Here is a 25340-nt window from a genome sequence, read left to right on the forward strand (position 1 = left end):
TAAGACAGCACGGCTGTCATAGTTTCCACTTTTAAGTGACTTTAACTTCTGTCCTTCCTACTTAGCCCCTAACGAATCATTCCATTTTGAGCACCACAGCTGGGCTGATGCCAGAATATGGCATTTTGCTTCTTACCTCTACACCAGAGGTAGATTCATAGAATCATAGAATAGTAGAAGTGGGAGGGGCCAAGAAGACCATCAAGTTCAACTCCCTGCTTTTACAGGACATCAGTTTACACCATCCCATGCAAATGAGCATCCAGTTTTGCCTTGAATGTCTCTGGGTAGAAGAGCCCATGACTCCTCTAGGTAACTGGCTCTACTGCCACTCTGCACTCTGACAGCGAGAAAACTTTTCCTGCTATCTAGCCTGAATCTGGTTTGTCACAAGTTTACTTGATTATCCCATGCCCTACACTCTGCTATCAGCAAGAAGGCAGAAGGTAGATCTCCAGATGTGTTGAACTTCAGCTCCCACCATTCCTGACTATTCTCTCTGCAGGCAGATTCTTATTAGAGCTGATCCAGAGATCTATTTTCTGCCCACCTCTGCTCGATCCAACTGCTAACCAACTTGATGGGCAGAGAGCCAGGTAGCAAACTGCAACTGGTATTTTCTGCTTCCGCTCCTCAGCAGCCCCATTTTGTAGGCCTGTGTGAAAGGCAGATGAAGAAACAGCGTGCAAGAGGAGGAGCAAATGCAGGGCACTCTTCTCAGTAGGCCATCAATGGGATGCGACCATACTTAAGCTTCCCACTGACTCTGCTCTGTGCATCAGGTCAATGTAGCTATAATACTTCAATTTCACTAAACATCTGGTTGCAGAGGTGACTCAGATATCCCTCAGTCAAGGCAATAATGTGGTAATACAACTCAGTGGGGGATAGAGATTTAAGCTGGATCAACAGTGCAGGTAAAACTAGACTTCCAGTTCTCTCCATTCCATGGCATCTTCTCCAGCCCTCTGGAATTGCTGCTCAGAGTGTCAAGAGACTCTGCTGAATGGGGTGGGCTGTGTAAAAGCACGAGAAAATGGGACACAGGTCTCTCTCATGAAAAGTCCTCTCCTTTTATGGAAGGCAAATACTGGATCCAACCCATGTTTTTTACTTTCATCAACACAAAAATTTGCCATCTCCCTCTCAGATCATCCACTAACAGTACTTAACTGATTGAGTAGTCCAGACGGAATCCAGAGTATTCAAAGGCAATATCAGTATAAAATTCTATCCGTAGGAAGCTCCCGGTCGAATTGAAAGGGGGGATGTCAGTGTTTCCACAGAATGTGCCAATGAGAGGGGAACTGTTTTGACTGCCATCATGAAGGACAAGTCGATCATACCTACACCCAGCAACGTCCTCCAGTTCGAAAAAGGCCATTGTTAAGGATATCTGAGAGAATCACAAAAAGGAAAGAGTTTTTCTATGCCCAGCATTTTGGAATAAGATACCTATCCAATCTCACCATTAAAGCATGCGTAAACCAGTAAGCATTTGGACTTCATAGAATTATAGCACTGGAAGAGACTGCAGAAGCTGTCTGGTTCAAGTGCTTTACTGGTACAGGAAATCCACCGCCATGTTCAAGAAGGCTGGAATGCTTGATCTAATACAGGGGTCCTCAAACTTTTTCACCAGGAGGTCAGTTGATAGGTGCCGGGTGCAGGCCGGAACGGTGGTGCCGGCGGTGCATGCAGGCCGGCGCAGGGGCGGGAGCAGGGGCAGTGCATGGGGGGGGGTGCGCTGAGGCAGGGGTGGGGTGCACACGCAGCGAAGGGAGGCAAGGCAGGGGCAGGTACTCGCCACAAGGTGGGTGCACGAGGCCATGGCTTGCTCACTTGGAGATCATTTTCTCCGATCGCTGCCTCCCCGCGTGTGGGGTGAGGTGGTCGGCGGCGGGCATGCATGTGGGCGCGGCAGGTCCAGATGGGCATGGCAGGCCGGATAAATGGGCATGGTGGGCCGGATCCAGCCCCCGGGCTGTAGTTTGAGGACCCATGATCTAATATGTCCCTTTCCAAAGAGGATCAGATGCAAACTCTTTCTAGTTCTATAAGCAATCAGAATTGGCTTTTCACTGCCTAAGAAAGAGCAGCTCTTCTCTCTTAAGGAATTCCACTGGGCATCGGGTCATTTAGGAATTATTTCATGCTATGAGGCTTTTACAAATATATTCTTTAAGGGTGTAAAGCCAGCAAAAGTTTACTCCTGCCTTTTCCCAGCCAGTTGTCTAGATATGCATAGAACTGTGCCCTAAACAGTTAACAAATGAGTCCAAAAAGCCATTTTCCATTTCTCCCAAGGATGAAATGTGTAATTTCTTTTAAAATAATAAAGCTTTCATCTGATCCGCCAGCCCCTGCTTAACATCAGACCAAGATTTAATTTGTTTAAATGGCAAAGATTTTCCCATTGGATAGGGTCACTTACTTTCTCATTCCTTGCAATTTCTCCTTGGATGCATATATGGGCAAGATGGCACTTTCCATGGAGGATGCCATAACAAATCATACACCTGAAGAAGTGCTTCTCCCACCTCCCAGGGCTTCCCTATATGAGGTGTTAAGAGTGCGCTCAGGATCCCTCACTCACAGAAGTTTTAAAGTCTCCTTCATACTGCTGTTGTCCTCCAGGGCCTTTCCTGTTTTTTCCAGCCCTTTTTCATGGGGGCTAGGGTTGGACCCTGTGGACTGACCCCTGGACTTGACTAGCTTCTCACTTTCTTTTTCCCACAAATTTTTCAGCCAGAGTACTTGCTGGCCTAGGAGCAGGATATGAATCAAGGGACTAATCTTCCGGGATATTTGCTGGGTTTCAGAGCAGGATCCAAGTTCCCACTTCTCTGTCATGTGTCAGCAAAGTATGAACCTGGATCCTGCTCCAAATCTCAGCAATATCCTGGGAAATTACAGAAGAGCCATGGACTGCAGTCCACTTAAAGTCATCAGGCAAATCTCTTCCGGCCCTCTTACCCTGCTTCCTCCTGGAGCACTGATAATCCACAGGCAGGCTTGGTTTGCAGGGTACCTTCCAGGAAAGTTTGGGGAGATGACTGCTCCAGACATGTCAGTGAAAGTCCCCCCACATTTCACTGTGATGAGAAGAAAGACAAGCTTCAAATGGTTAAAAGAAAAATCACTGTGGTTAAATATATATATCTATGTCTATACTTGAAGGAAACCTTGTGATGTGGAGCTGCCCAGAAGACTGTCCCAAATTTTCTGAGAGTGTGTAGGTAGAAATTCTTCTAAGCCTGCTAGAGCACTGTGGGAAACCCAAGTTCGCCCCCTGCACACACACGCACTTAGCCATGAAGCTCACCGTGTGCCTGAAACAGTTCCTTAACTTAACCGCACAAGCTTGTTCTGAGGCTACGCCTATCTCCTTGGAGTAGAGGCAGGATACAAATGTAAGTGTATGAACTCTCAATGTTGTCTTGAGAGAGACAGGGCACCGAGAAGCAGGGAAGCAGACAGCTCTGGCAAAAATCCCAGCCAGCTCTGCAACTGGCTCACACAATGCCTCAAGACTGGTAGGGAGGTGCAGTCTTAGGAATCGCTTCCCACTGCTGCACAACTAGGATGAGGGGGAGCCCTGTCTCAGCTCTGCTATTCCTCCAGTGAACCACAGTGTTGCACTTTCGGCTACTCTGAACACAGTAGGACTTACTTCTGAGCATGTCTGAGATGCCAAAATGAACACCTGCTAAAGGTCCACAGACTATCTGGAGTGACATGAGAGCAAATGGACTGAAGGATTTCCATACTTCAGGAACCTTGGAAGAGTTACCTAAAATACACGAGGGACAACTTTGCCTCCCAGGGCTTCATCTTGCACGTATGTGTTACTTTCCACCCCAAACCCTAATACTTTTAGCAGCAATGCGTACCATGAGTGTAGGACGCTGAAAAACCCGCTGCAGAGGTATCCTCATCACTCACAAACTCGACAAGCAACATGCTTCCAGAAGCCACCACAGCAGGCAATGTCCCTGCCTCACAAAAATTGTCAACGAGCACCCGGGCATTTCGGCTGATTCCGTCATAAACCCGGATGTAGTCCGAGGCACAGTTTGGGGAGGGCTGGAGATCCATGACATGAAAACTCAGAAAAACCTGAAGCAGGAAAAAGAAAAGGCCTTTAGCTTGGCTTGACCCTGATTCTTCCTAGCTGCGTGTCTTCCAGTGGTGCCTGGAAAGAAAGTCACATATTTGCCACAGGGATGCTGCTGAGAAAGAGTAGAAGATGGGAGAAGATCCCTATCCCAGCTGCAGTGCCTGGAAGCGCTGTGTGGAATTCGTATCATGCTCCCACCCACAAATGCCAGTACCAGGGACCAGCACCATAGAGATTCTTAACACCATGGAGCCAAACTATCTGATAAGCAATTCTATACATTACGATGCAATAGCAATCGCTCCACATGTGGAAGCAGTCTCCTGCCACACCATCATGATAGAGGTAACGTGTATTCCATATTTTCCAGAAATGTGCACATACATGCATAGTGCTATAAAGGTTCCATACTGTGAATGGCCTTCTTTGCTTTTCCACTCTGCCTTTCACCAACATTTCTCACTCCATCTCAGCCTCAGCTCAAACGAGCCAGAAAAAACCCACATCCTTTCTGTTCATATTTACAGCATATGCCTTCCAAGCAATATTTCTGTGCTGCCCACTGTTCCCTAGTGCATCAGTGGCCAGTCACACATAGCAATGATAAAATGAAGATCTTTTTTGGTAATGAGTCATACCAAGAGATGCTGAAATAAGTGAACAAAGTGCCAGGACAGCAATATACTCCCGACTGCAAAGGCTACAATGTAATTAGCAGTGAATGCAATTTGTTCCTTGCACAGAATACAGAGAGCACAGCACTCTGTCAATAGTGATACTGAGTAATACAAAACAGATACAACCAACTTTAAATAGGCAAATCAGAACACGGAAGAATGTTAAATGCCAATTAGACTGGAAATTAATTTTGGAAAAGAAACTGTAGCACAAACTTTCTTGAGGGAAACATAGAGTGCACGATTCCTCTTTGATCTTGTTTTCAGCAGTTTCAATTATGGACCCCCTTGTAATTAGACTTGAACGAGGGCTGGTATCCAAGGGGCCTTGAGCAAACACATCCACACGCAGCCTACAGTTTCAGCTTGCAGTGGCTCACAATGCAAGCCGCCTGCCTGCCCGCTTCTTGCCCACCGCAGACCAGCATGAGGGCCACCTGCGCTCTCCCCAGGAGCAGGGAGCCACGCCACTCTGGGTCCTCCTCCTGGGGGGGATTGTGGTCATATCGTATTATTCATATCGTTCATTGTAGGGTTATATGTTATATTATACGTTATATTATACTGTAATGTTATAATTAACATTATAATATATGTTATAATATTATAACACATATAATATGTGTTATACTGTATTATGCATTGCATTTTGTAGTATATTGTTGTAGTAAGGTTTGTTGATTTTGTATCGCCTACAATTAAATATTGTATTGCTTGATTGTATTGCTCTAATGTATTATTGTATTTTTATGTATTTGTTCTATTGCAGAGAGCCCTATGAGCTATGGAGTGGCATACAAATGTAATAAATGGGAGGGGAGGGGACGGGAGGCGAGGAAAATGTTGGCAGAGGAATTCAGCAGTTCTTGTTCAAATTTGAGGAATAGCTTGTTGGGTGGGGCAAAGCACCATTGCTGTAATGCAAGTGGAAAGCAAGTGTTCACAACTGCTAAGCAAGCAAACTCAAGAATTAGATTTTGCACCTTGATTATGTACACCACCCAGAGAGTTGTCTTGACTAATGGGTGGTACAGAAATTAAATACATTTAAAACAGACAAACAAACACACAAACTTTCACACATTTATAAACCCGAAAGGACAAACAGGATAAATGCTCCACATGACCCAAATACCAAATGCTTTCAGTGTTAAAAAAGCAGATCTTTTTCCTTAGTGTTGCCATTACTTTTTTCCTTTAACAAACCCCTTGGGCCAACCTTCCCCAACTTGGTGCCCTCCAACTATGCTGATTACAAGCATCTCTGGGCAGGAAGGTTGTCTTGGGTTTATACTGAAGATGCTTTGCCAGAAAACTTCACCTTCTCAGTTCTCTCAAATATGCTCCCCCAGAGGAAATGAAAGAAAAATGAAAGCTTGCAAAAAGGAATGTTTGCTAATAGAAAAGCTATTCTTTGAGATCACTCTTCTGATTCTGTTGCCAGTCTGCTTGAAAGTACTTTCCACAGAAGTTACTGGAAGGAGATGCATCCATGGTCTACTTGCTCTTGTACAACTCCAGGAGTGAACCTGCAGTATTTGGAGCTTCCCAATCCAGTTCATGGCCTCTTTTCCTTGTCCTGCCGCCCAATCTAAGCCCTACACCGATGCATTCATTAGTTGAGCAGAGTTTTAAACTACCATTGATGCCAATTGAAGTTTTGTCACTCTTTTCTGGAAAAAAATCCAAATGGCTATTTAGGGAGAGTTCTACTGGAGGTGGAGAGGATTAACCTTCCACAGGCATTGCAGCCCCTTTGGAAATTGCACCCTCGCAACAATTAGACCACAAAATAAACGTTTTTATTTTGTGTGTTTGTATGTGTGTTTGTGGACATGGCAGCTGCAGGTGAAGGGTTATTCTTCACATCTTGACAGACTGTGGTTCCCAGAACTGCTGCCCAAAACTGATTTGAAGACTAGCATCGTGTACACATAGACAGTGACCAAACTCAAGAAATTTACAAGTAGTGCTAAGCAACTGTTTCCCCATGATTGATGGTTAATGACATCTGGGTTCTACAATATAACATGGATACATCAGCTCAACACTCGATTGTGATATCCTTACCTTTTTTTCTGGGATTCGGATCAGCCATAGACACGAGACATTGTTGGGGTAAGCATGTGGGAAATTGTCCGAGGAGAACTTGCCAGTTGGACTGCTCAGCACAGTGCTACAATTATCTAGAGAACAGAACAGAACAGAACAGAACAGAACAGAACAGAACAGAACAGAACAGGGGTGAAGAAGAGTTGATATGCAAAGGAAAAATTCAGACTCAACCCCCTCTGTTTATCTATGGCTTCCAAGTTCATGGTAGAACGATGGTTCGTCACATCTGTCCCTGTTCAGCTGATCTTGGCATGGAAGAAATTCCCCAGGGAACCGGTGTATCAATCATAATTCAGGATGCTTAGCTCAGTTAAAACCAACAGGTAGAGTGCTAGTATAAGGCTGAACATCATGATGAGTGAAAGATAATTTATGTGGAGTGGTACCTATGTCCTATGTGTTGGTCTAGGACTCAAAAGCCCTGGGTTCAAAGGCCCTGCTAATTTAGCTCACTGGATGTCTTTAGGCCATTCACAGACCCTCAGCCTAACCTACGTCACAGGGTTGTTGTGAAGACAAAAATAGAGAGGAAGAGGATCGTGTGAGCTGCCTTGGGGTCCTTGGAAGGAACAAGACTGGGTGATAAGTCCAATCCAAATCCCTTGAGATCAGCAACAGATGCCCTTCTCCGGGAATGATATTAGGAGGGTGAGTACCCGGAGGAGGGCTTTCTCTGCGGTGGCGCCCCATCTATGGAATGCGCTCCCCAGAGAGGTCCGCCTGGCGCCGTCATTTGTTTTTTGGCGCCAGGCTAAGACCTTTTTATTTAAAACTTATTTTAAGTGTTAATTTATTATGGAAGATTAAAAAAAAAATTAAGCCGAGATGCACCGGGTTTTAATGTTTTTAGTGTATAAATTTTTATACGATTTTGTTTGTTTTTGTTTTTGTTGTGAGCCGCCACGAGGCTTTGTTGTAATGGGGGCAGCATAGAAATGTTTTAAATAAATAAAAAAATAAAAAGTAATAAAATAAATTGGTTACCTGTGGGGTGCAGTGGCATGATCTTGGCATGCTGAGCATGCAGAGACACACCGAGCACCCCCCCCCCCCCGATAGATTCCTGTTGGCAAGAGGAAAGTTATCCAGCATCAAAAAGGAACAGCAGATCTTGCCTAATTGGGTGGGAAAGGCCCTTTCAGGGGCAGTTCTAGGTACCAAAAAGATGTGGGGCTCAGGGCCACAGAACAAAAACAAGAACAAAAATGGCAAATGTGTGCAGAATTAATAATAACTGCTATAAATTAAATGTTATGAGGCTAGCTATATAACCTCTAGGTTGTTTTCTAGGCAGAACAGTACAATGTCCCAAATTGTACTCATTTACTACTTGCCCTCCATGTGCCCAAGCTTTTCCCTGGTCTTTCAGATCCAAATCCAGATGGGCAGGAAGGAGTGTCTAGGGCCAGCAAAGTGCACCTTAAACATTTACTGATTAATTTCAAACTGAACATGGCATATTGGAATGGGAGAGTTTGGGAATGTACCATAGACTATAATACCTCAAATTCCTAGGCTGCAAGTTTACACAGCTAAGGAGTAACCCCATTAAAAACACTGGAATTTACTTCTGAATGATTCCTCCCTCACCCACTTACCAATAGGCACAACAGCACAGAGACTTCAGGACTGAAGCTTGCAAAATGTGTTGCTCTGATCCCCAGGCCAAGTGGGGAAGGAAAGGTGGTTCCTTATTTTATTCCAAATGCTTTTATTTTGCTGCATTAAATAAAACTGGGTTCTACTTTTTGACATTCTAAAAACTACATCATTGTTGATTTGGTAATATTGTTTCTAGAAAGCTCATAATCATACAACTTTTAACACACCAAAATGCATAGCAGAATACTTTTATTAGGACCAAATATAATTTGCATTGACTGGCATGACTACCATTGTTTTCAGTTTTTAAATTACCAAATATATTGATCCCTGGGTGCCTGTCTAGCCCTAGATATTGGAACTATCTTCAGGGTGGATAATTCAGGTTGCATCTCAGAGCACATTTATTAAGGAGTAAGGTGGTATTCCTGCATACACTTACCCATCGAACTCAACATGACTTATTTCAGAGAAAAAGTGTTAGGATTACACAGGAAAACTGATTAAATCCTGAACATGTTTTCTTCTCCATAGATATCTCTCTAGCCAGTTTCCCTCTCCCATATAATCTTCTCAGCTGTCTTTTCCCCAACACACAGGTCCCCAGAGCCACATCCAGGGCTGGTCCCAAGCCATTTGACTGCCAGGGCACAGCATCACTTCCCTTCACTTCCCAGTCAAGGTCTGCAGGCTTACTCAAACTTATCTGAGTACCATCAAGTTATTTTGCCTTCCCGCCCTCAGCAGAAAGCCTTACAAGCACCTTGGAAATCAGAAAACAACAATAATAACCAATGCATTAAATAATGAATAATTTGCTGCTTTTTCATGACATCCCAAATCACCTGTCTGAGGCAGTTGCCTCAGGCTCTAAGGTGTGTGTATCTTGAAAAAAGATCTCTATCCTAAGGACATGCCTATTTTTAAAAAGGGATGCACAGACAGGGAAGAAGGAAGCAGGTGGACAAAAGCAGGGCTAATCCTGAGGACTCGCATGCAGCAGAGGTTTAGGACCCCTGCAACACATCAGGGGTCTTGCATGCTTCTTCCAGCAGGCACCTTTTGTCCACTTACATGAACATCAATATATTTCAAAGTAAGTGTCTACAGCTAGGTCTTCACTCCACGAAAACTTACTATGCCACAGTAAATTTGTGAGCCATTAAGGTGGCATAATACAAGGAATAAAAAGGGGCCAGAAATGCTTCTTCTTCTCCCACACTGATGCATCTTCCCCTAGACTAGAGCAAACCCCTGATGTCATGGACCCACCAAACTCGAGTATCATGCACCATGCACAAAGGAGGGGCATTCAAGAAATGATTTTAACGCAAATGAGCTCCCGACACTCATTGCAAGCCATATACTCCTACATTACCTTGCCCCACATTCAGACATTGTTGTTCCTTCTGGCCTTCTTTGCAAGCCACCCCTCTCCACCTTCTCCCAAATGAAGGGACTTGGGCCAGCTTGCAGTGAGAAATGGATGTGGAAAATCTTTGGCACTATGTGAGCAGCCAGGGCACCTTGTCAGGGCCTCTCATACAGAGCCAGGCACCCTCTGAGAAGCCTGGTGATGGTGGAGCTGGTACCATAATGAAAATAACAATCCGGCTGTGGAAGGAAGAGGGGCAGTCCAGGAAGAGGCTGGGACCTTCATGCTACACTTCCTCCTAGTGAGCAAAGAGAGTGACTCCCACAGCCTCCTAGTAGCTGCAAGGCTATCGAGAGCAGAGGGAAGAAGCAGACTTGGGGCCGCTCCCCACAGCTGGATGGCACTAACACTCCCCATGGTACAGACATCCATTCTTGTGCACAGTAAATCATGTGAGGGGTTTTAAGTCTTGTCTTTGGGAGAAGAAAGTGTGTGGAGGGAGGTGCCAGGTCAGGCCCAACCATCTCCCTAGTGCTAATTTGGGATTAGCATTAGCTGATCCTAATGTTATGTTAAAAATCACTGTGCTAGATGGCAAATGAACTGTGAAGCATCTTTACTACTCACTGCAGCTGTAGAGCTTGTTGATTTTCTTCACATCCAGATTGCTCAGCCCTGCCCTCTGCCCAATTGGTACAGATGCATTCGGGACAGGGACAATGGTTGCTTTCCCAGCAGTGTTAGAAAAATCGTATCTGAAGGAAACAGAACAGCTGTGTTCATTACATAACATCTGGTAATATCAGAATGCAATATTTTGAATTATGTGTGCATGGGAAACCAGGGGGAGGGGTGATCAGGTGGGGGATCCTGCACATAGTATGCTAGAGGCACAATAGGGTAAAACAATAGGGTTGAACACAATACAAAAGAAGAATTTTCAGGACAGGCCATTAGCATTTCTAAGGCATACGCAGGAAGCTAGACTTGTGACATGGATTCTTGATCAGATCATGAATCCCACCTAAAGTCTAAGCTGTCCTTTAGCTGTCTAAAGGTGTTCTTACGGTGTCAGGCTTTGAACAGCCATATTATGGCAGAGCTGTCACTTATTTTGTCCTGAGATTTCAAACAGTTTTCAGAAGATTCATGGACATTATACTTTCCATTAAAGCAAGAAAACATACCCAAAAGGTTTGTCCAACCCTTGGTATCCCTCATACTGATATAACGGTTTACTGCTAAAGCAATTCGCTTTTTATGACAGTAGCTGAAAAGGACTATCATGTAGTCTCTGCTTTTCAACCCCAAACCCCATGAAGCTGGCTTCCCCCCACCAAAAGAATAATTGTGAAATGGTTTCTTGAGAATTGGAGCACACAAACTTTGTAGAGATTGTATACTGTTCACCACCCACCCAAAGAGAGAGGGAGAGGGAACAGAGTAGTATCAGTAATTTGCAGAGAAAATGGGTTCTAAATTAAAAGATGGATTCTACTTTGAAAACGATTATGGATTATGAATTCTTCCCTACCACTGTGACCAATTCGGCCTGAAAAAGGAAAATGCTGTCAAACTCAACTTACGCTCCATAGTGCATCACTGAACTGTAGTCATATGGAAGACCCAGATTAGTGGAGTTCACTTTTGCAAAATTCCCCTGTTCTCCTGGAAAATATGAGAGTTAAATGAGTCATAAATTTATTTGTATATTTATTTCATTTTTATACAGCCCCGTAGCTGAGGTTGTCTGGATGGTTAACAAAAGTTAAAAACACAGAGTCAACATGAAGTAATATAAAACAACAACAACACAGCAATGGCAACTGAATCCTCATACAGGCATAGTAGCTGTACATGATAAAATGCAATATTAAAACTAAAGTTAAAAAGTTAAACTATTAAAATGCTAGGAAATTTTTATCCCCCAGGATAAGGTGAAAAAGTGTTCACTTGGTGCTGGAAGGAATACAAAGTAGGCTCTAGGCACATCTCTTTAAGCAGCTCGTTCCATAGCTGGGGTGCCAAAACTGAAAAGGCCCTTCTCCTGGTAGCTACCCACCTCACTTCTTTTGCGGGGAGCTGCTGGAAATGACAAATATACAGGGAGAGGATCAAAGGCTCATTCTCATTGGCACCAGCCTGAAAATAGAGCAGCGGCAAATACAGCAACAGCTTGGGGTACAATCCTATGCATGCTTAGGCAGAAAAAAAAATCTTATCTAAATTTGCATAGTTTTGCATCTTTAATTGTAAAACCACTTGTGAATTTCTGGCTCAGTTTTGAGCTTCAGTCTGCAAGGGGCAGGAGCCAAAGAAAGAAAGGCTGTGGAATATGCCACATTCATACAGTCTAACCTGTGTGTTCTGTTGACAAGCAAAGAACTTTAGCATCTGTCAGAATGAGAGGAGAGCAGATACATTTTGAACGCTGGTATGAAATAACAAACCAATTCCTGGGCTGCAGGTCTGTTGGTAGCAGTCAAATATACAGACAACATGCACAAAATATTACAGGCAGTTTCCAGAAAATCCTAATGCTACCTTAACAGTAGAAAATTGATGTTCTTAAATTGCATGTAATAAGTCAGAAGGAAAATATGAAAACCTACATTCAGAAAAATAAAGTGTTTTCCTGCTTTCCCAAAAAGAATGAGAAAATGACTGAAGATTTCAGTAGTAATAAAGATAAAAACAAAGAGATACAGTGAGGAGGGTGTAATCTTCATTGTACAGTGTATACGAAAGGGCAAAAGGAATGGTGCAGAATTGCCAAAAGGATCTGTGAGCCAGCTGAAATGATGCTACAGTTTCCTGCGATTACAGCAAAATGTCAGCATTTTGACAAAAGGAAGGTCACACACACACGCACACAACATTTTGTTGTGTTTGCTGAAGGAATTTTCTGTTTATGCTGCTCTTCAGTTAAAAAATGCCATGGCAGTTCACAAGAATAGAACATCAGAGAGAATGAGGGCACAGGCCTGTGCATGTCTGTCCTACAACTCTGAGCATTTTCCAAGAAGCATGGCTGTTGGGGCGGGCAGGGTGCTGCGAGTGGCACAGCCTTTTGCCGTCTAAACATGCGTAAGATTGCATCCTGAAACAGCAACAGTCAGTGGAACTGCTGCTGACAACAGGAACAGACAGCGCTTAAAAACAGCTGCAGAGATGAAAAGCTCGGAGAAGATGTGGAAAGGTCTCATATCAGCACCTAAAAGATATTTGCAAACGCACCAGGTCAGGCTGCCTGGGCAAAGTGTTGCGTGATTGTGGACCCACTACTGCAAAGACCTCTTCTCCAGTGGCTACCTACCTTGCCTGATATCATTTGTAGGGATATCCTTGGTGCAGAACTTCCAAAAAAGATCTTAATATTTGAACAGGCTGTCCATTGTGTATGCAGGACCTGAGCTGTGAAGGGTTGGCCCAAGTAAGCACCAGCATGTGCTTGGAAAAGGGAGAGGAAGCCCAGCATCCTCATGGCCACCACCAACCCTGCAGAGTAGATGGGCTGCTTGAAGCATCCTCATTTCAGTCTCGCTGTTACCATGGCTTTGAAAATACCATGACTCTGGTTTTCTTGCTGCGGCAGCCGGGAAGATTTTCATTAGCACTGTACATGAGCTCAGCCTTGAAGGCACCAGGAAAACTGCTCTTGATGCAGAATGTCACTGCCGGACAAAACGCCTGTCATCAGGATTGCCTGGTTTCAAGGCCACACGAAGCTTTCCTCTAATCACACATAGAAAAGCTATGTGAGAAAGCCATCTGTCAGTCAGTCAGTCAGACAGACAGACAGACAGTCTGTCTCTTTTAAACTCCAGTGTAAGTTCCCATTGCCACATTTCAGACTGAGATTGCAATACTCTGATAGGAGGATTAAAAATCATCCCATTTTCATCCTAAAATTGATGTTAAACAAAGAAAGAAGCAACCACCATTTCTGGATGAGTCTGTCTGTCTGTCTGTTAAACAAAAACTTGGGAAGGGGTAGAATTTTGTAATGAACAAGGCTTCAGTGAAGGGGGACAAGGCTTAGCATCCCATCCTGGAACATTGTCTTAATCTGAATCATCTTAATACGAATCGGGGCCAGACACACTCACACTAGTGTGCAACCACGCTGGCACACACTGTGCATGTTAAGCTCGACATGCTTAAGGCTGTGTCCTCAGGGCCAGGCCCTCTGTGAGGTCTGTTGGTGGTGTCGTGATCTGTTGCCAAGCCTGAGATTGGCACTGGCACCAGCACCACCCTGCTGTGCGACTCCCACCTGGCAGTGCCGCAGATTTTTGGGCTGCTCTTGCCAAGGGGCTCTGAAGCCCTTTGGGTAGCCCCTGGGCTTCTTGTGTCAGCTGAGTTAGGATGACATGGTGAGCCCAGGAGCGGCTACAGAACTGTACAAAAAGCCGAGGCCTGTTAGGCTTATCAGCCACCCTAGTAAAGTTATGGGAAGGTCACCTGGCAAGATGTGTATACCCCCAGCATATAAGTCAGTACCTGTGGGGATTTCCTCCCCTTCTGACCTGCTAATATCTGAAAATATAATTTTGTTTAAACTCTGTTGTGCGAAATTAATCTGGAGCACCCGAAGCAGAGATTTTCTAGCTATGGGCTCACTATCCCAAAATGCATTGCCTGAAGAAATCTGAGCCAGGACTGAGCCAAATCTGTAGGACTTTAGAAAAAAAAGATGTTGAAAATTTTAATATGCTCATAATGACTAAATTCCAGCAAAGTTAGGATACTGTTAGACATCTCTATTCAATCTCCATTTAAGGCTGCTCCATTACTGCTCCCTAATTGCTTTATGTTGTCTTCTTTTTAAAAAATCATTTATGGTTGCATTGTTTTAATGACTGTGCCTTTCACAGTGCTTATACAGAAAGCAGGCAGGCAATGATAGACGGAGATAAATGAATTAGCATTTGCAGACCGAAGTTCTGGGGAGTCACATTCCTTGGGCAGGGCCAAGGACAAAGCTGAAAGTCCCCCCCCCCACAATCCACCCCCCAGCATATTGTAACATCAAGCTCTTCCTGCAAGTAGCACAATCTTAGGAGATGCATTTCATCCTCTTAGAATGGAGGCAGGAATGCACAATCGATAGGCATTTGGAGGAAAGAGCAAGGCCAGCACGTGAAGTGGCATGGCTTTTCAAGGAACCTCACAGGGCTGGCTTACGACCCCGGAGGGATGGATTTAGCTCCTAGGCCTGTGATTTTGCATCACTGCTCAACTCCAAGTAAGAACCAAATGGCTACTGAGCACTAGTGGATGCATACCGGCTGCAACATACTCCAAGTTGATTTTAACGTAATCATCTCTGTCACTCCGGGTCTGTTCATGCAGGAAACCCAATGCATGGTTGAGCTCATGCTGAATTAATCCTTTATATATGCAGCCCGGTTTCAGCAGGCCCAAATGCTGCCTGCCTCCGATCCTCCCAAAATAAGACCAGCACCTGGGAACACAGGAAGCCACAACTGTCATTTCATAAAGTAGATTTGACATTATGTAAAAGTCACAATGCACTCCTGTAAGCATAACTGAAAATAATTGCAAATGCAAGATTAATAGTGCACTCCTAGGCATGCTTACTCAGAAATAACCTTCACCGTATTCAGTAGGGCACATTTTCAAGACAATGTGCTTAGGATTGTAGCCTAAATTACCTAGCTGGCTGAATGAAACAAGGCTTTTGATTTAACTGAACAGAACACACCAAAAGGGCAGTGCACCACAATGCAGAAATGAGAAGAAATTAAACAGTGCAGCATATTTGTTAACCCAAGTAATATAACTCAGTTTTTGTACACCTCCAGAGGGCCTTGGCTATTGGGCAGTAAAGAAATAAAATTAATGGTAGTAGTCGTAGTAATAAATCCAAGCAACTATTGAGAAATCAACTATTTGCCAGCAGAGTGTAAAAGAAAAAATATATTATTTCACAGAAGTTTTGTAGCAGACGTCGCTGATTCTTGACCCTTGACCAGCCTGTTCTGCATTTTGTTTGCTTGCAATACAAGTCTCTTGAACATCGGGATCCCAGAATAAAATTTGTTGCACACATATCAAGCTTCAATACCAGCTGCAATACTTGTATTCAGAATGTGAAGTAAAATGAAATATATATAGTAATTCAGTAACTGCTTGGAAAAAGTGATTGCTAACACAGTGATTGAGAAAACCAGAGACTGAGAAAACTGTTCGACATGTTTGAAACATAATTTGATTCCATATTTGAAATACAATTTATACATTGAGTTTTAGTTGCAATTTGTCCACTTCTGTGATTCCTGTAGCCTTTTAGTGGGGAGGTAAAATTGATTGCTCAAAGTGTAAGGACGTTTTACATGAGACCAAAGTCAAGATTATCCAAACTATTGTATTCCCAATCACAATGTATGGGTGTGACAATGAAGAAAGCTGAGCAGTGAAGAAAACCAACAGAAAGAAAATGGATTCATTCAAAATATAGTGCTGAAGGAGAGCTTTGTGAATGCCCTGGACAGATAGAAAGATAAACCAGTGGGTCCCAGATGAAATCAAGGCAGCGCTTACCCTGGAAGCAAAAATGAAAAAAAATGATTTTAAAAAGACACACATCTTGAGATTTGTATCCCAAGATGTGAACATCACACAGGACTAGTTGTGCATATCTAATTCACAGCAAAGATGAATTATCAGTAAAAACGCAAGAAGCTAATTTGAGAGGCAGCTTATCTTTGCAACAAAATATATAGGGCTGACCTACATAATATATGTCCACATCTTGTGCTCAGAGTCTTTGTATTATATTAAAATCTTATTTTCACTAATGATGATATATTGGAGGAAAATTCATAGGATTAGCATTTCAAACACCAATAAATATCCAGTTTCTGGGGTCTGTAAAAGCTGTATTCAGGAGGATTCCATCTTAAGCCTTTGTAGTATTCTCAGATATCATCAGAAGTAATGGCACTTACTTATCTCCCGGGACAATATCTATGTAGTCATGTTCTGTTGTGCGACTAACAAAACGGATACAGGTCAGCGTGACAAACTCTTGCATGGCTTCAGCTATCACAAGCCTCTGCTCCAGGGCTGCAAAGAAATGTGATAAGGGAATGATGGAACATGTTAAATTATTCAGTATTGTGTGTGTTAAAATACCCCCTATTATGTGTGCTTAAATTCAAGGAGAAGAATTTTTGCCAACATGGAAAAGCTCCTCGCACACCTGGATTTACCATTATGGTGAATAATTTGTAGAACAAATTCTCTATATGTGGGATAAGGGTTGCCTTGAGATAGCTAGTAATCTAAATTTTTTAAAGATCACTTTCCACTCAAACTATGTTCAATTTATTGCGTGACAGTGAAGATCCCTGTTGCAAAGACATTTCAAACAGAGGAAACCACTGGGGGAAATCTGTGCTCTCTTTTGGCCTTTTCCAGGGAACGACTAGGGCAGGGGAGCATCTAGAGGTCCACATCCATTTCTTTGAGCCAAGCTGTGCAAATGGGTGGGTGGACTGTGCAAGTGCATGTGTGTTCACATGTGCATGCATGTAGTGCCAACCCCAGGTTTGGAGTACCCTTGAGCCACCTTCTCCCCACCAATGCTCAAGCTCCTCACCCTCTCCCTCATCACTGCCCCCACCTGCATGCCCTGCCACAGGTGCTCAGAGCTTTCTCCTCCTCCTGCTCCGCAGCACCACCGCTGCTGCCCGGGCCAGATGGAGAGGCGGAGAACAAGCCGAATGCAATGCGGAAGAGGAAGGGCAAAAAGTCCAGGGGTCTTGCCAGTGGCACTCCCTTGGGGTGTGGGTCCTCACTAGATCATGCCTTCCCTTGGCACCCCTTGTCAGTGTCCAGGGCATGGGCAGCTGGGTATCAGGTCAGGGCACCAGGACCCGGACAACCGGTGCAATATACAGGCCCATTCCAAATCGTAGGCAGGCAGTCCAGAGGTCAAAGCGGGTAACAGAAGTGCAAGGTAGGCCAATTCAAATAGAGCAGAGCAGTCAATGCCAGTCAGGAGTTGAAAGCCAGAGAGACAAGCTGAGGAGAAGCGGAAGCCTGGGACTGGAGTGGAAGCTGGAACAGAAGCTGGAGCAGGTGAAGCCAGGCATAGTCCAGAAGCAGAGGCAGGAGCAAGACAACAGGCAGAGTTTCCAGAAGCAGGTTCCAGAAGGCAGACGGAGCTCCAACAACATCAAAACCTCTTATGGCTGAGGCAGCATCTGAAGTGAAGGGCTGGATCTTATATAGCTTTTCCTTTAGGGCTGGCTCTGGCTTTCTGTGTTAGGAAGAGCCACAAGTTGATACTGTCATCACCACACTCCTTTCTCTCAGCATTACTGCCAGTGTCTCTAAATGTGTAGGTGGCTCTGGCCCCATCGACCGAGAGCTCCAGCCCTTCCACAGCCAGCATGCAGCCCATGGAACATTGCTGCTGGGAGACTTTGGCCTCGGCAGAATGACACTTCCCTCTACTGATCACTGTAGCATTTTGGCATCTGTTTCAAGCTTGGATGTGTACTTTGTTATGGCATTTTTTGCATTTTTGTAAAGATACTCAAGTACAAAATACATTCCATTGGCTTGGATATGCTCTATACAGTCCAACACCTTTGGGCCACAAGGAACTTGTTAGCTTTGACACTGCCATCTGACAGGTTGTTCTTTATCACACTTAAACATTGTCTTAAACATTTCTATCTCCAGATTCTTCTGATGATCTGTCCACTAAAGATCTCAAGCCAACTTTATCTGCATGGACTCTTGATTTGTCTCATGTAGTCGGGGGGGGGGAGGAGGAGGATGAGCAAGAGAAAGAGAAAACTGCCATACTCTAGACCTTCAACAGGCAGTTTAGATCTTGGAAAATAATTTAAATATATGTATAAATACATAGATACACATATTTAGTCATGCATGGCTCCATGTGAGTACATCTTTAAACCCTTGTAGCCTCCTTTGAGGAGAAGGGCTCTGTCAGCCAGACCCCGTCTCCATCTTTTCCCAAGAGAAAAACACAGTCAGTTGCTATGCTCTGCTAAAGATCATATCACCTGGACAGAGGTGTTGAGAGTCAAGTGCCCTGGCTGAGGCCATGGACAGGTCTCCCAAGACCTTGCCTAATAGGAAAACGACTCCCATCCAACCCAGTTAAAATGGTGGATGCTAGCTTATTCATTGATTTCCATAGATGCCAACAGCTTTCTGCTTTTGTCTACCTGTTTTTGTTGTATCTCATATTTCCACTCAAAGGAGTTTGAGGCAGTTAATCCTCGTAACACAAAAACATGAAACCAATCCTGAGAACACAAATAAAACCACAGGACAAACACACATACAATAACATGGATCAGAAGCAGAACTAAAAAGCAATCAGCTACATTTGATGTAGTCTAACATCCGGCACAAACGAGTACACCTTGCACTGACACTTAAATGCAAATTGTGTAGGGTCAACCAAACCTTTACAAGGAGGAAGTTGTATTTCTGGTTATTGCATGGCGAATTTTAATTCTCTATTCAGTATCAATGCATACACTGAAGTTTTGAAGTGACTTACAAAATTCTGTAGAGATGTTAACTGGGATGCTGACTGCTCCATTTTCCGATCTAGGCCAATAGCAACTCTGATTGCAGCTCACAGCACTGCGTGGCGTTCTTCTATGCACAATGTCATCTTGGCGTGAATTAGCTTCTCCTGCAAAAATAGAGTGGCAGTGGGAGAGAAGAGGCTGGAAAACGTTAGTAGGGATTGGATAATGAAATGATTTCTCATGGGGCGTTGTTTGGGCAGCTGTAAAATTAGGGTTACATCTTCCCTTGACCTATTGAACACAGGTTGTTCAATCTAATGGATTGTTCTGCTGCTGAAGATGTAGGACTTTTTCTGTCCTGCATGCATAGGATCGCACCCTTATTGACTTTCCTAAGAAGAAATCCATCATTTTTATATATCCAAGTCTGTCAAAATGTAGGAACTATTCAGTTTTTACCTTCTGTGTTTTCAAGATCAAAAGTTATATTCAAAATGCCATGAAAGGGGGAAATAGAAATAGAGCTCTATTTCAATGGCCTCTGAGAAATGAATTTTATCAAGGAAGACCAAAGACCTTCTTTCTATGCAATCCTTCAAGTGTTGTGAAATTAAAGTTATCAAAACTAAAGAGACCTGAAAAAAAATTTAGGACACAATCCTATATAAGTTTAAACAGAAAAAACAGCAGCAACTCTCAGCATTTTCCAGTCAACATGGCCAGTGAAGGAATGTTGACAGTTGTAGGACTTTTCTCTTTCTGAATAGGACTGTGCCTTAATGTGGTAATATCGGACTCCTACTCTCTATAGAGGGGTTCCAGGTTATGCATCGGATATAGTGACTAAAGCAGAGGTGCACAGTCTCAAGCCTGGGGGACAATCTGACCCCCTGGAGTTCCCTAGATGGCTATGCATATTCTCAGACCCAATCTTTTGTGGTGTTTTAACAGGCGAAGTCTCCCATCCAGTAATAGGATATTCGAAGCATATACAGGTGCCCCTGGAAGACATAGCAGACTCTGAAATATGACCTGATATTTTCATAATTTTGCTAGGATGCCTATAAGGATGGCAAAGACTGAACACCAGACATTGGTGAGCAGTTTAACTGGAACTTCTGTGTTCCCAGTAAACATGTACTATACTAAACAGATGATTCTCATCTTCAAAGCCTGGAAAAGGAAAGCATGTGGAAGAATAAATTGTAGAAATCTTGGAGAAGGGAAAATACCGACAACAGACTTTTAAGAAGGGAATGAATGTTCTTCATTCAGTACTGAAAATGGAATCAGGCTAGATCATAAGAAACAAGTTTGTTTTGATGCACCAGCTATAGCATGAAATTTAATATTTGCGGTTTGCCTTTTTGAAGGGACATAGCTGGGCTATTGCTTGCTTGATTTTCTTAATCGGCTTTCATACTTGAAGCAATATATATGTACACTTTTTAACATAAATCATATAGCACATATATATGAGAGATAGTGTGATCTAGGTCATAGAGTTGGGCTGGGACTGTGGATTGTTGTCCCCACTTAGCCATGTAATTCATGGGATGTCTTGGGCTTGTCATTTTCAGCTTAACTTTCCTCACAGGGTTGTTGGGAAGATAACATGTGGGGAACATAAAAGCTTCCCTGAGTTCCTTGATTAAAAAAGGCAAGCAATATGTCTAATTAAAAATAGTAAAATATATATTGTTTGATGGACTGAAAAGATATATTATTTGATGATGAAATATGTCTCCACATCTATCAGAGGACAGGAGAGAGACTGAGAGACAGCTGGAACACTGTTATGGTTTGGATTGAAATAGACAGAGACAGCATTCAGTTCTTCAATTATTGCATTATTTCCAAAATTCATTAAGATTCCTGTGGTGGCTGGGGATGCAGGTAAAATGCGGTGGGGCCAAAGGCACAGGGGAAGAAGCAAAATGCCGCAGACACCAATATACCCAGTTTATTGCCAATATCTAAGACTTAGGAGCAGCATTCCTTACTTTCAAGGGAGACAGGAGTGCAGAAAAGCCAGGAAACCAGACATGATTGGCAGTCAGAGGAAAGGGATTGTTGTAACCCCCCTCTTAATCGAACATGCAGCTAGGGCATGGCTCGTCACGGGTAAGAAGCATGATCAAAGTGTCCTGTTCACGTAAGAACAAGAACCCCAACGAATGTGCACGCTACGCAAGGCTGACCACAAAGCAGACTTTGTTGCTACGCTCCAGCATAACGTTACGCCCTTGTACCCTTGCTTGTTTGCTTTAGCATAAAAAAATATGTGCGAATGTAGCTCAGTGGATTTCCCCTATTGTTCGCTGTTATTCAAGCACCTGCATAGCCGTCCGTGTAAAAGAGTATAAAATTCCTGCCTTCGATCTGCTCAGGACCGCACTCTAACGAGTGATGGTCCCTGCAGGCAGGTAAATAAACTCCTTCTCTTGAGAATTCCAACTGGTCTCTGGTCTCATCCGTAAAACCGCGTCATACAACAGGGATCGGGGGCAGGAGCATGGTGATCTGGTGAATCCGAAAAGGGCACACAGGGGCTGACACACACCTGCTCAGTTTCAATAGCTTAAGACAGAAGCAAGACAGAAGCTGTCACAGTGTGGGGGTTCCTGGAAAGACAGTAGAGTCCCACCCAGCACACGTAAGCACTACACCGCACTGGCATTAGCACAGAACTGAGAGCTCAGCACCTTGTAAAATAGTTACAAATCAAGCTCACCTGGATCATTTTTCCTCTGGATTCCCTGCAAAAGAATTGGCATCTTTAAGCTCATAATATAGAGAAAGAATGGTTAAAATTATAACAACACAGAGGTAGCATCTTTACTTGGACCAAGGACACACCTGGATAGGTTTACCTCGTGTAATCCTGTGAAAGGACAGGAATAAAGTGGTTGACAAAGCTAGAAGATTCATCTCTGGGTTTCTTCAGGAGTTCTGTTTGTTTAGCCCTAGTTATCGTGCTTGCTACTTGGATTATGTTTTTTAAATAAAAAGTGCTGGCTTTAATCTGTGTAGAACAGCTAGATAACACAATGTATTTTCTGCAGAAACAAACAAGCTCAGAGAATTCCCAGAAGAGCTGGCCGAGTATCATTTCATGCTACTTTTATCATTAGAAAATCAAGAAAATGTTGCAATATGAGCGTAAGCTGTTGGGTGACTGGAAATGAACTCGGAGAAAATCTAAAAATGGATGAGAGGAAAAAATGCTTTGAGCATTAGGCTCATGAGCCCACTCAATGGAAATGTGCAGTTGAGTGAGTCTGAACTGTGTTGGGAGGGAAAAGCAGCTTCCCCCTTTCTCTTGGATCTCCATTTGCAGACAGCAGGAAGTTGTCCTGCCTAGGCAGGTTCTGCAGCCCACGCTCTTCTTACTAACACTTCCAGTGACCCAGTTAATCATGTTTACCAGCAGGAGGAAGAATGCAGTTAGTGCAAGGGCTGTAGCCACTGAATGTATCTGTGTCAAACCCAGAGATAAAGCAAGACGATGGAACCATTTGACAAGAGATGCACATGAGTTGTATCACTGTGGTCTTCGGGTGAGGAACATGCATGTGTGAACACCTGTTCGGTGGGAACCAATGTAGCATAGTGGTTAGAGAATGTTGAACCAGCACTGGGCAGACCTGGGTTCAAATCCCTGCTTGGCCATGAAGCTCATGGCTGACTTCAGGCCTATCCTACTTCACAGTGTAGTTGTGAGAACGAAATGGAGTGGAGGAGGAGGATGTAGTTTCCCTGAAAGGGAGAAGGGCAGGCAGAAAGCGACACACACACACACACACCTGGAGCTTCCAGCTCAGGTCCCACAAGGAGCCAGTAGGACTCCTTTTGGCCCTTATGGAGCTGGTTTTTCCGTCTCAGAAACCGCTTCCTTAGGATCAAGTAGAATTGCTTCTTTGCTTGCCTACCTGCTTTGCTGCCTGATGGCTGCTGTCTGTCTGCTGACCATCAGCTTCGTTCATGCACCTTCTTGTTTATTTGTCTTGTCAATCTTTCCAGTCTGCTGAAGCTCACTTCCTGTTAGGATTCTTTAATCCTTCTTCCTACTCCCTTGTTTGTGCATTCTTTGCCTGGAAAAATTTCCCCATCACGACTCTTTAGGTTCCTTTCGTAGTGAAGACTTCCACTTGCAGTCTCACTTCAAAATCCAGCATTATTGTTCTTCTATGACCTTTGTCTCATCATACCTTATTTAAAGCATTTTATCTTGTTCCTCAGCCAAAAAAGATCCCCTAAATATGGTCAGTAAAAGAAGACAGCCCCTGCTTGCAGGTTTGCAATCTGAAAAGACATGACTCAAGCTAAAAGAAATGAAGACAGGAAGAGGAAAAATCAAATCAAATCACTGTGAAATTGTGGAATGGCTTTGCTTTCATTTTATTGTTAGAATTCCTTCCCCTCTCTACTCCTCTCTCTCTCTCTCTCTTTCTCTCTGCTGTACAGTTAATCCCCCATCCATCCTCCTGTTACGGTAAACAAAAGTAAACTCTGGGCAATAATGACCATTTTTTGTTTTTAGAGCATCTAGCTAGCAGTAGTTACACTTCCCTCTTCCCCATCATTTGCAGGTTGAAGATCTTCATTTTGCAATTAAATTGATGCATTTTTGCTTAAGATTGAGAAGGAAGAATTTTAATGCATTTTTAAAAATTATATTGATCAAGTACTTTAACATTTGCTAGGGCTATAATAAACATTTGCTTTCTTTTGCTGTACTGGTGCTGTCCTTGCATCCTCATGGTAGAGTCCTGAGTGATGGCAAGGAATTAATGGCTTTTTTACTATGGTACCTATAAGGGCCCAGGAAAATATTTTCCTGGGCTCCAAGATCACTGCAGATGGGGACTGCAGCCAAGAAATTAAAAGACACTTGCTCCTGGAGGAAAGCTATGGCAAATCTAGACAGCATACTAAAAAGCAGAGACATCACCCTGCCAACAAAAGTGCATATAGTCAAGGCTATGGTTGTCCCAGTTGCAATGTACGGCTATGAAAGCTGGACCATAAGGAAGGCTGAGTGCCGAAGAATGGAGGCCTTTGAATTGTGGTGCTGGAGGAGACTCCTGCGAGTCCCTTGGACCGCAAGGCAATCAAACCGGTCAGTCCTAGAGGAGATCAACCCTGACTGCTCTTTAGAAGCCCAGATACTGAAGCTGAAACTCAAACACTTTGGCCACCTAATGAGAAGGAAGGACTCCCTGGAGAAGAGCCTAATGCTGGGCACAATAGATGGCAAAAGAAGAAGGGGACAGCAGAGGATGAGGTGGCTAGATGGAGTCACTGAGGCAGCTTAAGTGGATTCCGGGGGATGGCGGAGGACAGGAAGGCCTGGAGGAATGTTGTCCATGGGGTCGCAATGGGTCGGACACGACTTCGCGACTAACAACAGCAACTTATAAGGGCATGTGGCTCAAATTCAGACTCTGTAAATCCAAAGGCAACAGAGAATCATATTTCTGCAGCTGCACATTATAAAACAACAGGCCCATCACTTTCAAATGATTAGGCAAGAAAAACAGAACAAAGGAAAAACAGGTCTCTGCACTGAACACAACATGGGTCAAGTTCACAGCTGAGAGCAAGGCTTGTGGGGTGGGGAGAAGAATGTCAAAGTTCTGGCTTGGCCTTTAGCCCAAGGAGTCCATGGAATGCAATTCTGAACCTCTGACTGACTCTACTTGACTGGAGGCTGGACTGGGGGCTGAAATTAAGAAATGGAATTACATAAGTCATTTATTCCATTTGTGGAAGCATTTCAAAGCATTCAAACCTGTCCAACTAATGACTGATCTGTACCCAGAGCTGTGTAAACAGACACCTTTCTCCAAAAGGACATTACTTCTGCAAACTCTGCACATCTGTTTTAATATTATGGGTAATCT

General features: G+C 43.7%; 1 protein-coding gene across 1 annotated transcript; it reads right to left on the reverse strand.

The window, feature by feature from the left end:
- Positions 1 to 1168: 1168 nt before the first annotated feature.
- LOC123026264 (astacin-like metalloendopeptidase) lies at positions 1169 to 23420 on the reverse strand. The gene is made up of 11 exons (XM_044435673.1): positions 23367 to 23420; positions 22169 to 22193; positions 19461 to 19598; positions 16864 to 16981; positions 15178 to 15356; positions 11476 to 11557; positions 10517 to 10644; positions 6868 to 6983; positions 3894 to 4119; positions 2977 to 3095; positions 1169 to 1396 (listed from the first exon to the last, which is right to left on the reverse strand). The coding sequence occupies exons 1-11, from the start codon at positions 23418 to 23420 to the stop codon at positions 1169 to 1171; spliced, it is 1413 nt and encodes a 470-aa protein (XP_044291608.1).
- Between the last annotated feature and the right edge of the window lie 1920 nt (positions 23421 to 25340).

Source organism: Varanus komodoensis, unplaced genomic scaffold, assembly GCF_004798865.1.
Source record: "Varanus komodoensis strain SLA01 unplaced genomic scaffold, ASM479886v1 scaffold3, whole genome shotgun sequence".
Classification (NCBI taxonomy): Eukaryota; Metazoa; Chordata; class Lepidosauria; order Squamata; family Varanidae; genus Varanus; species Varanus komodoensis.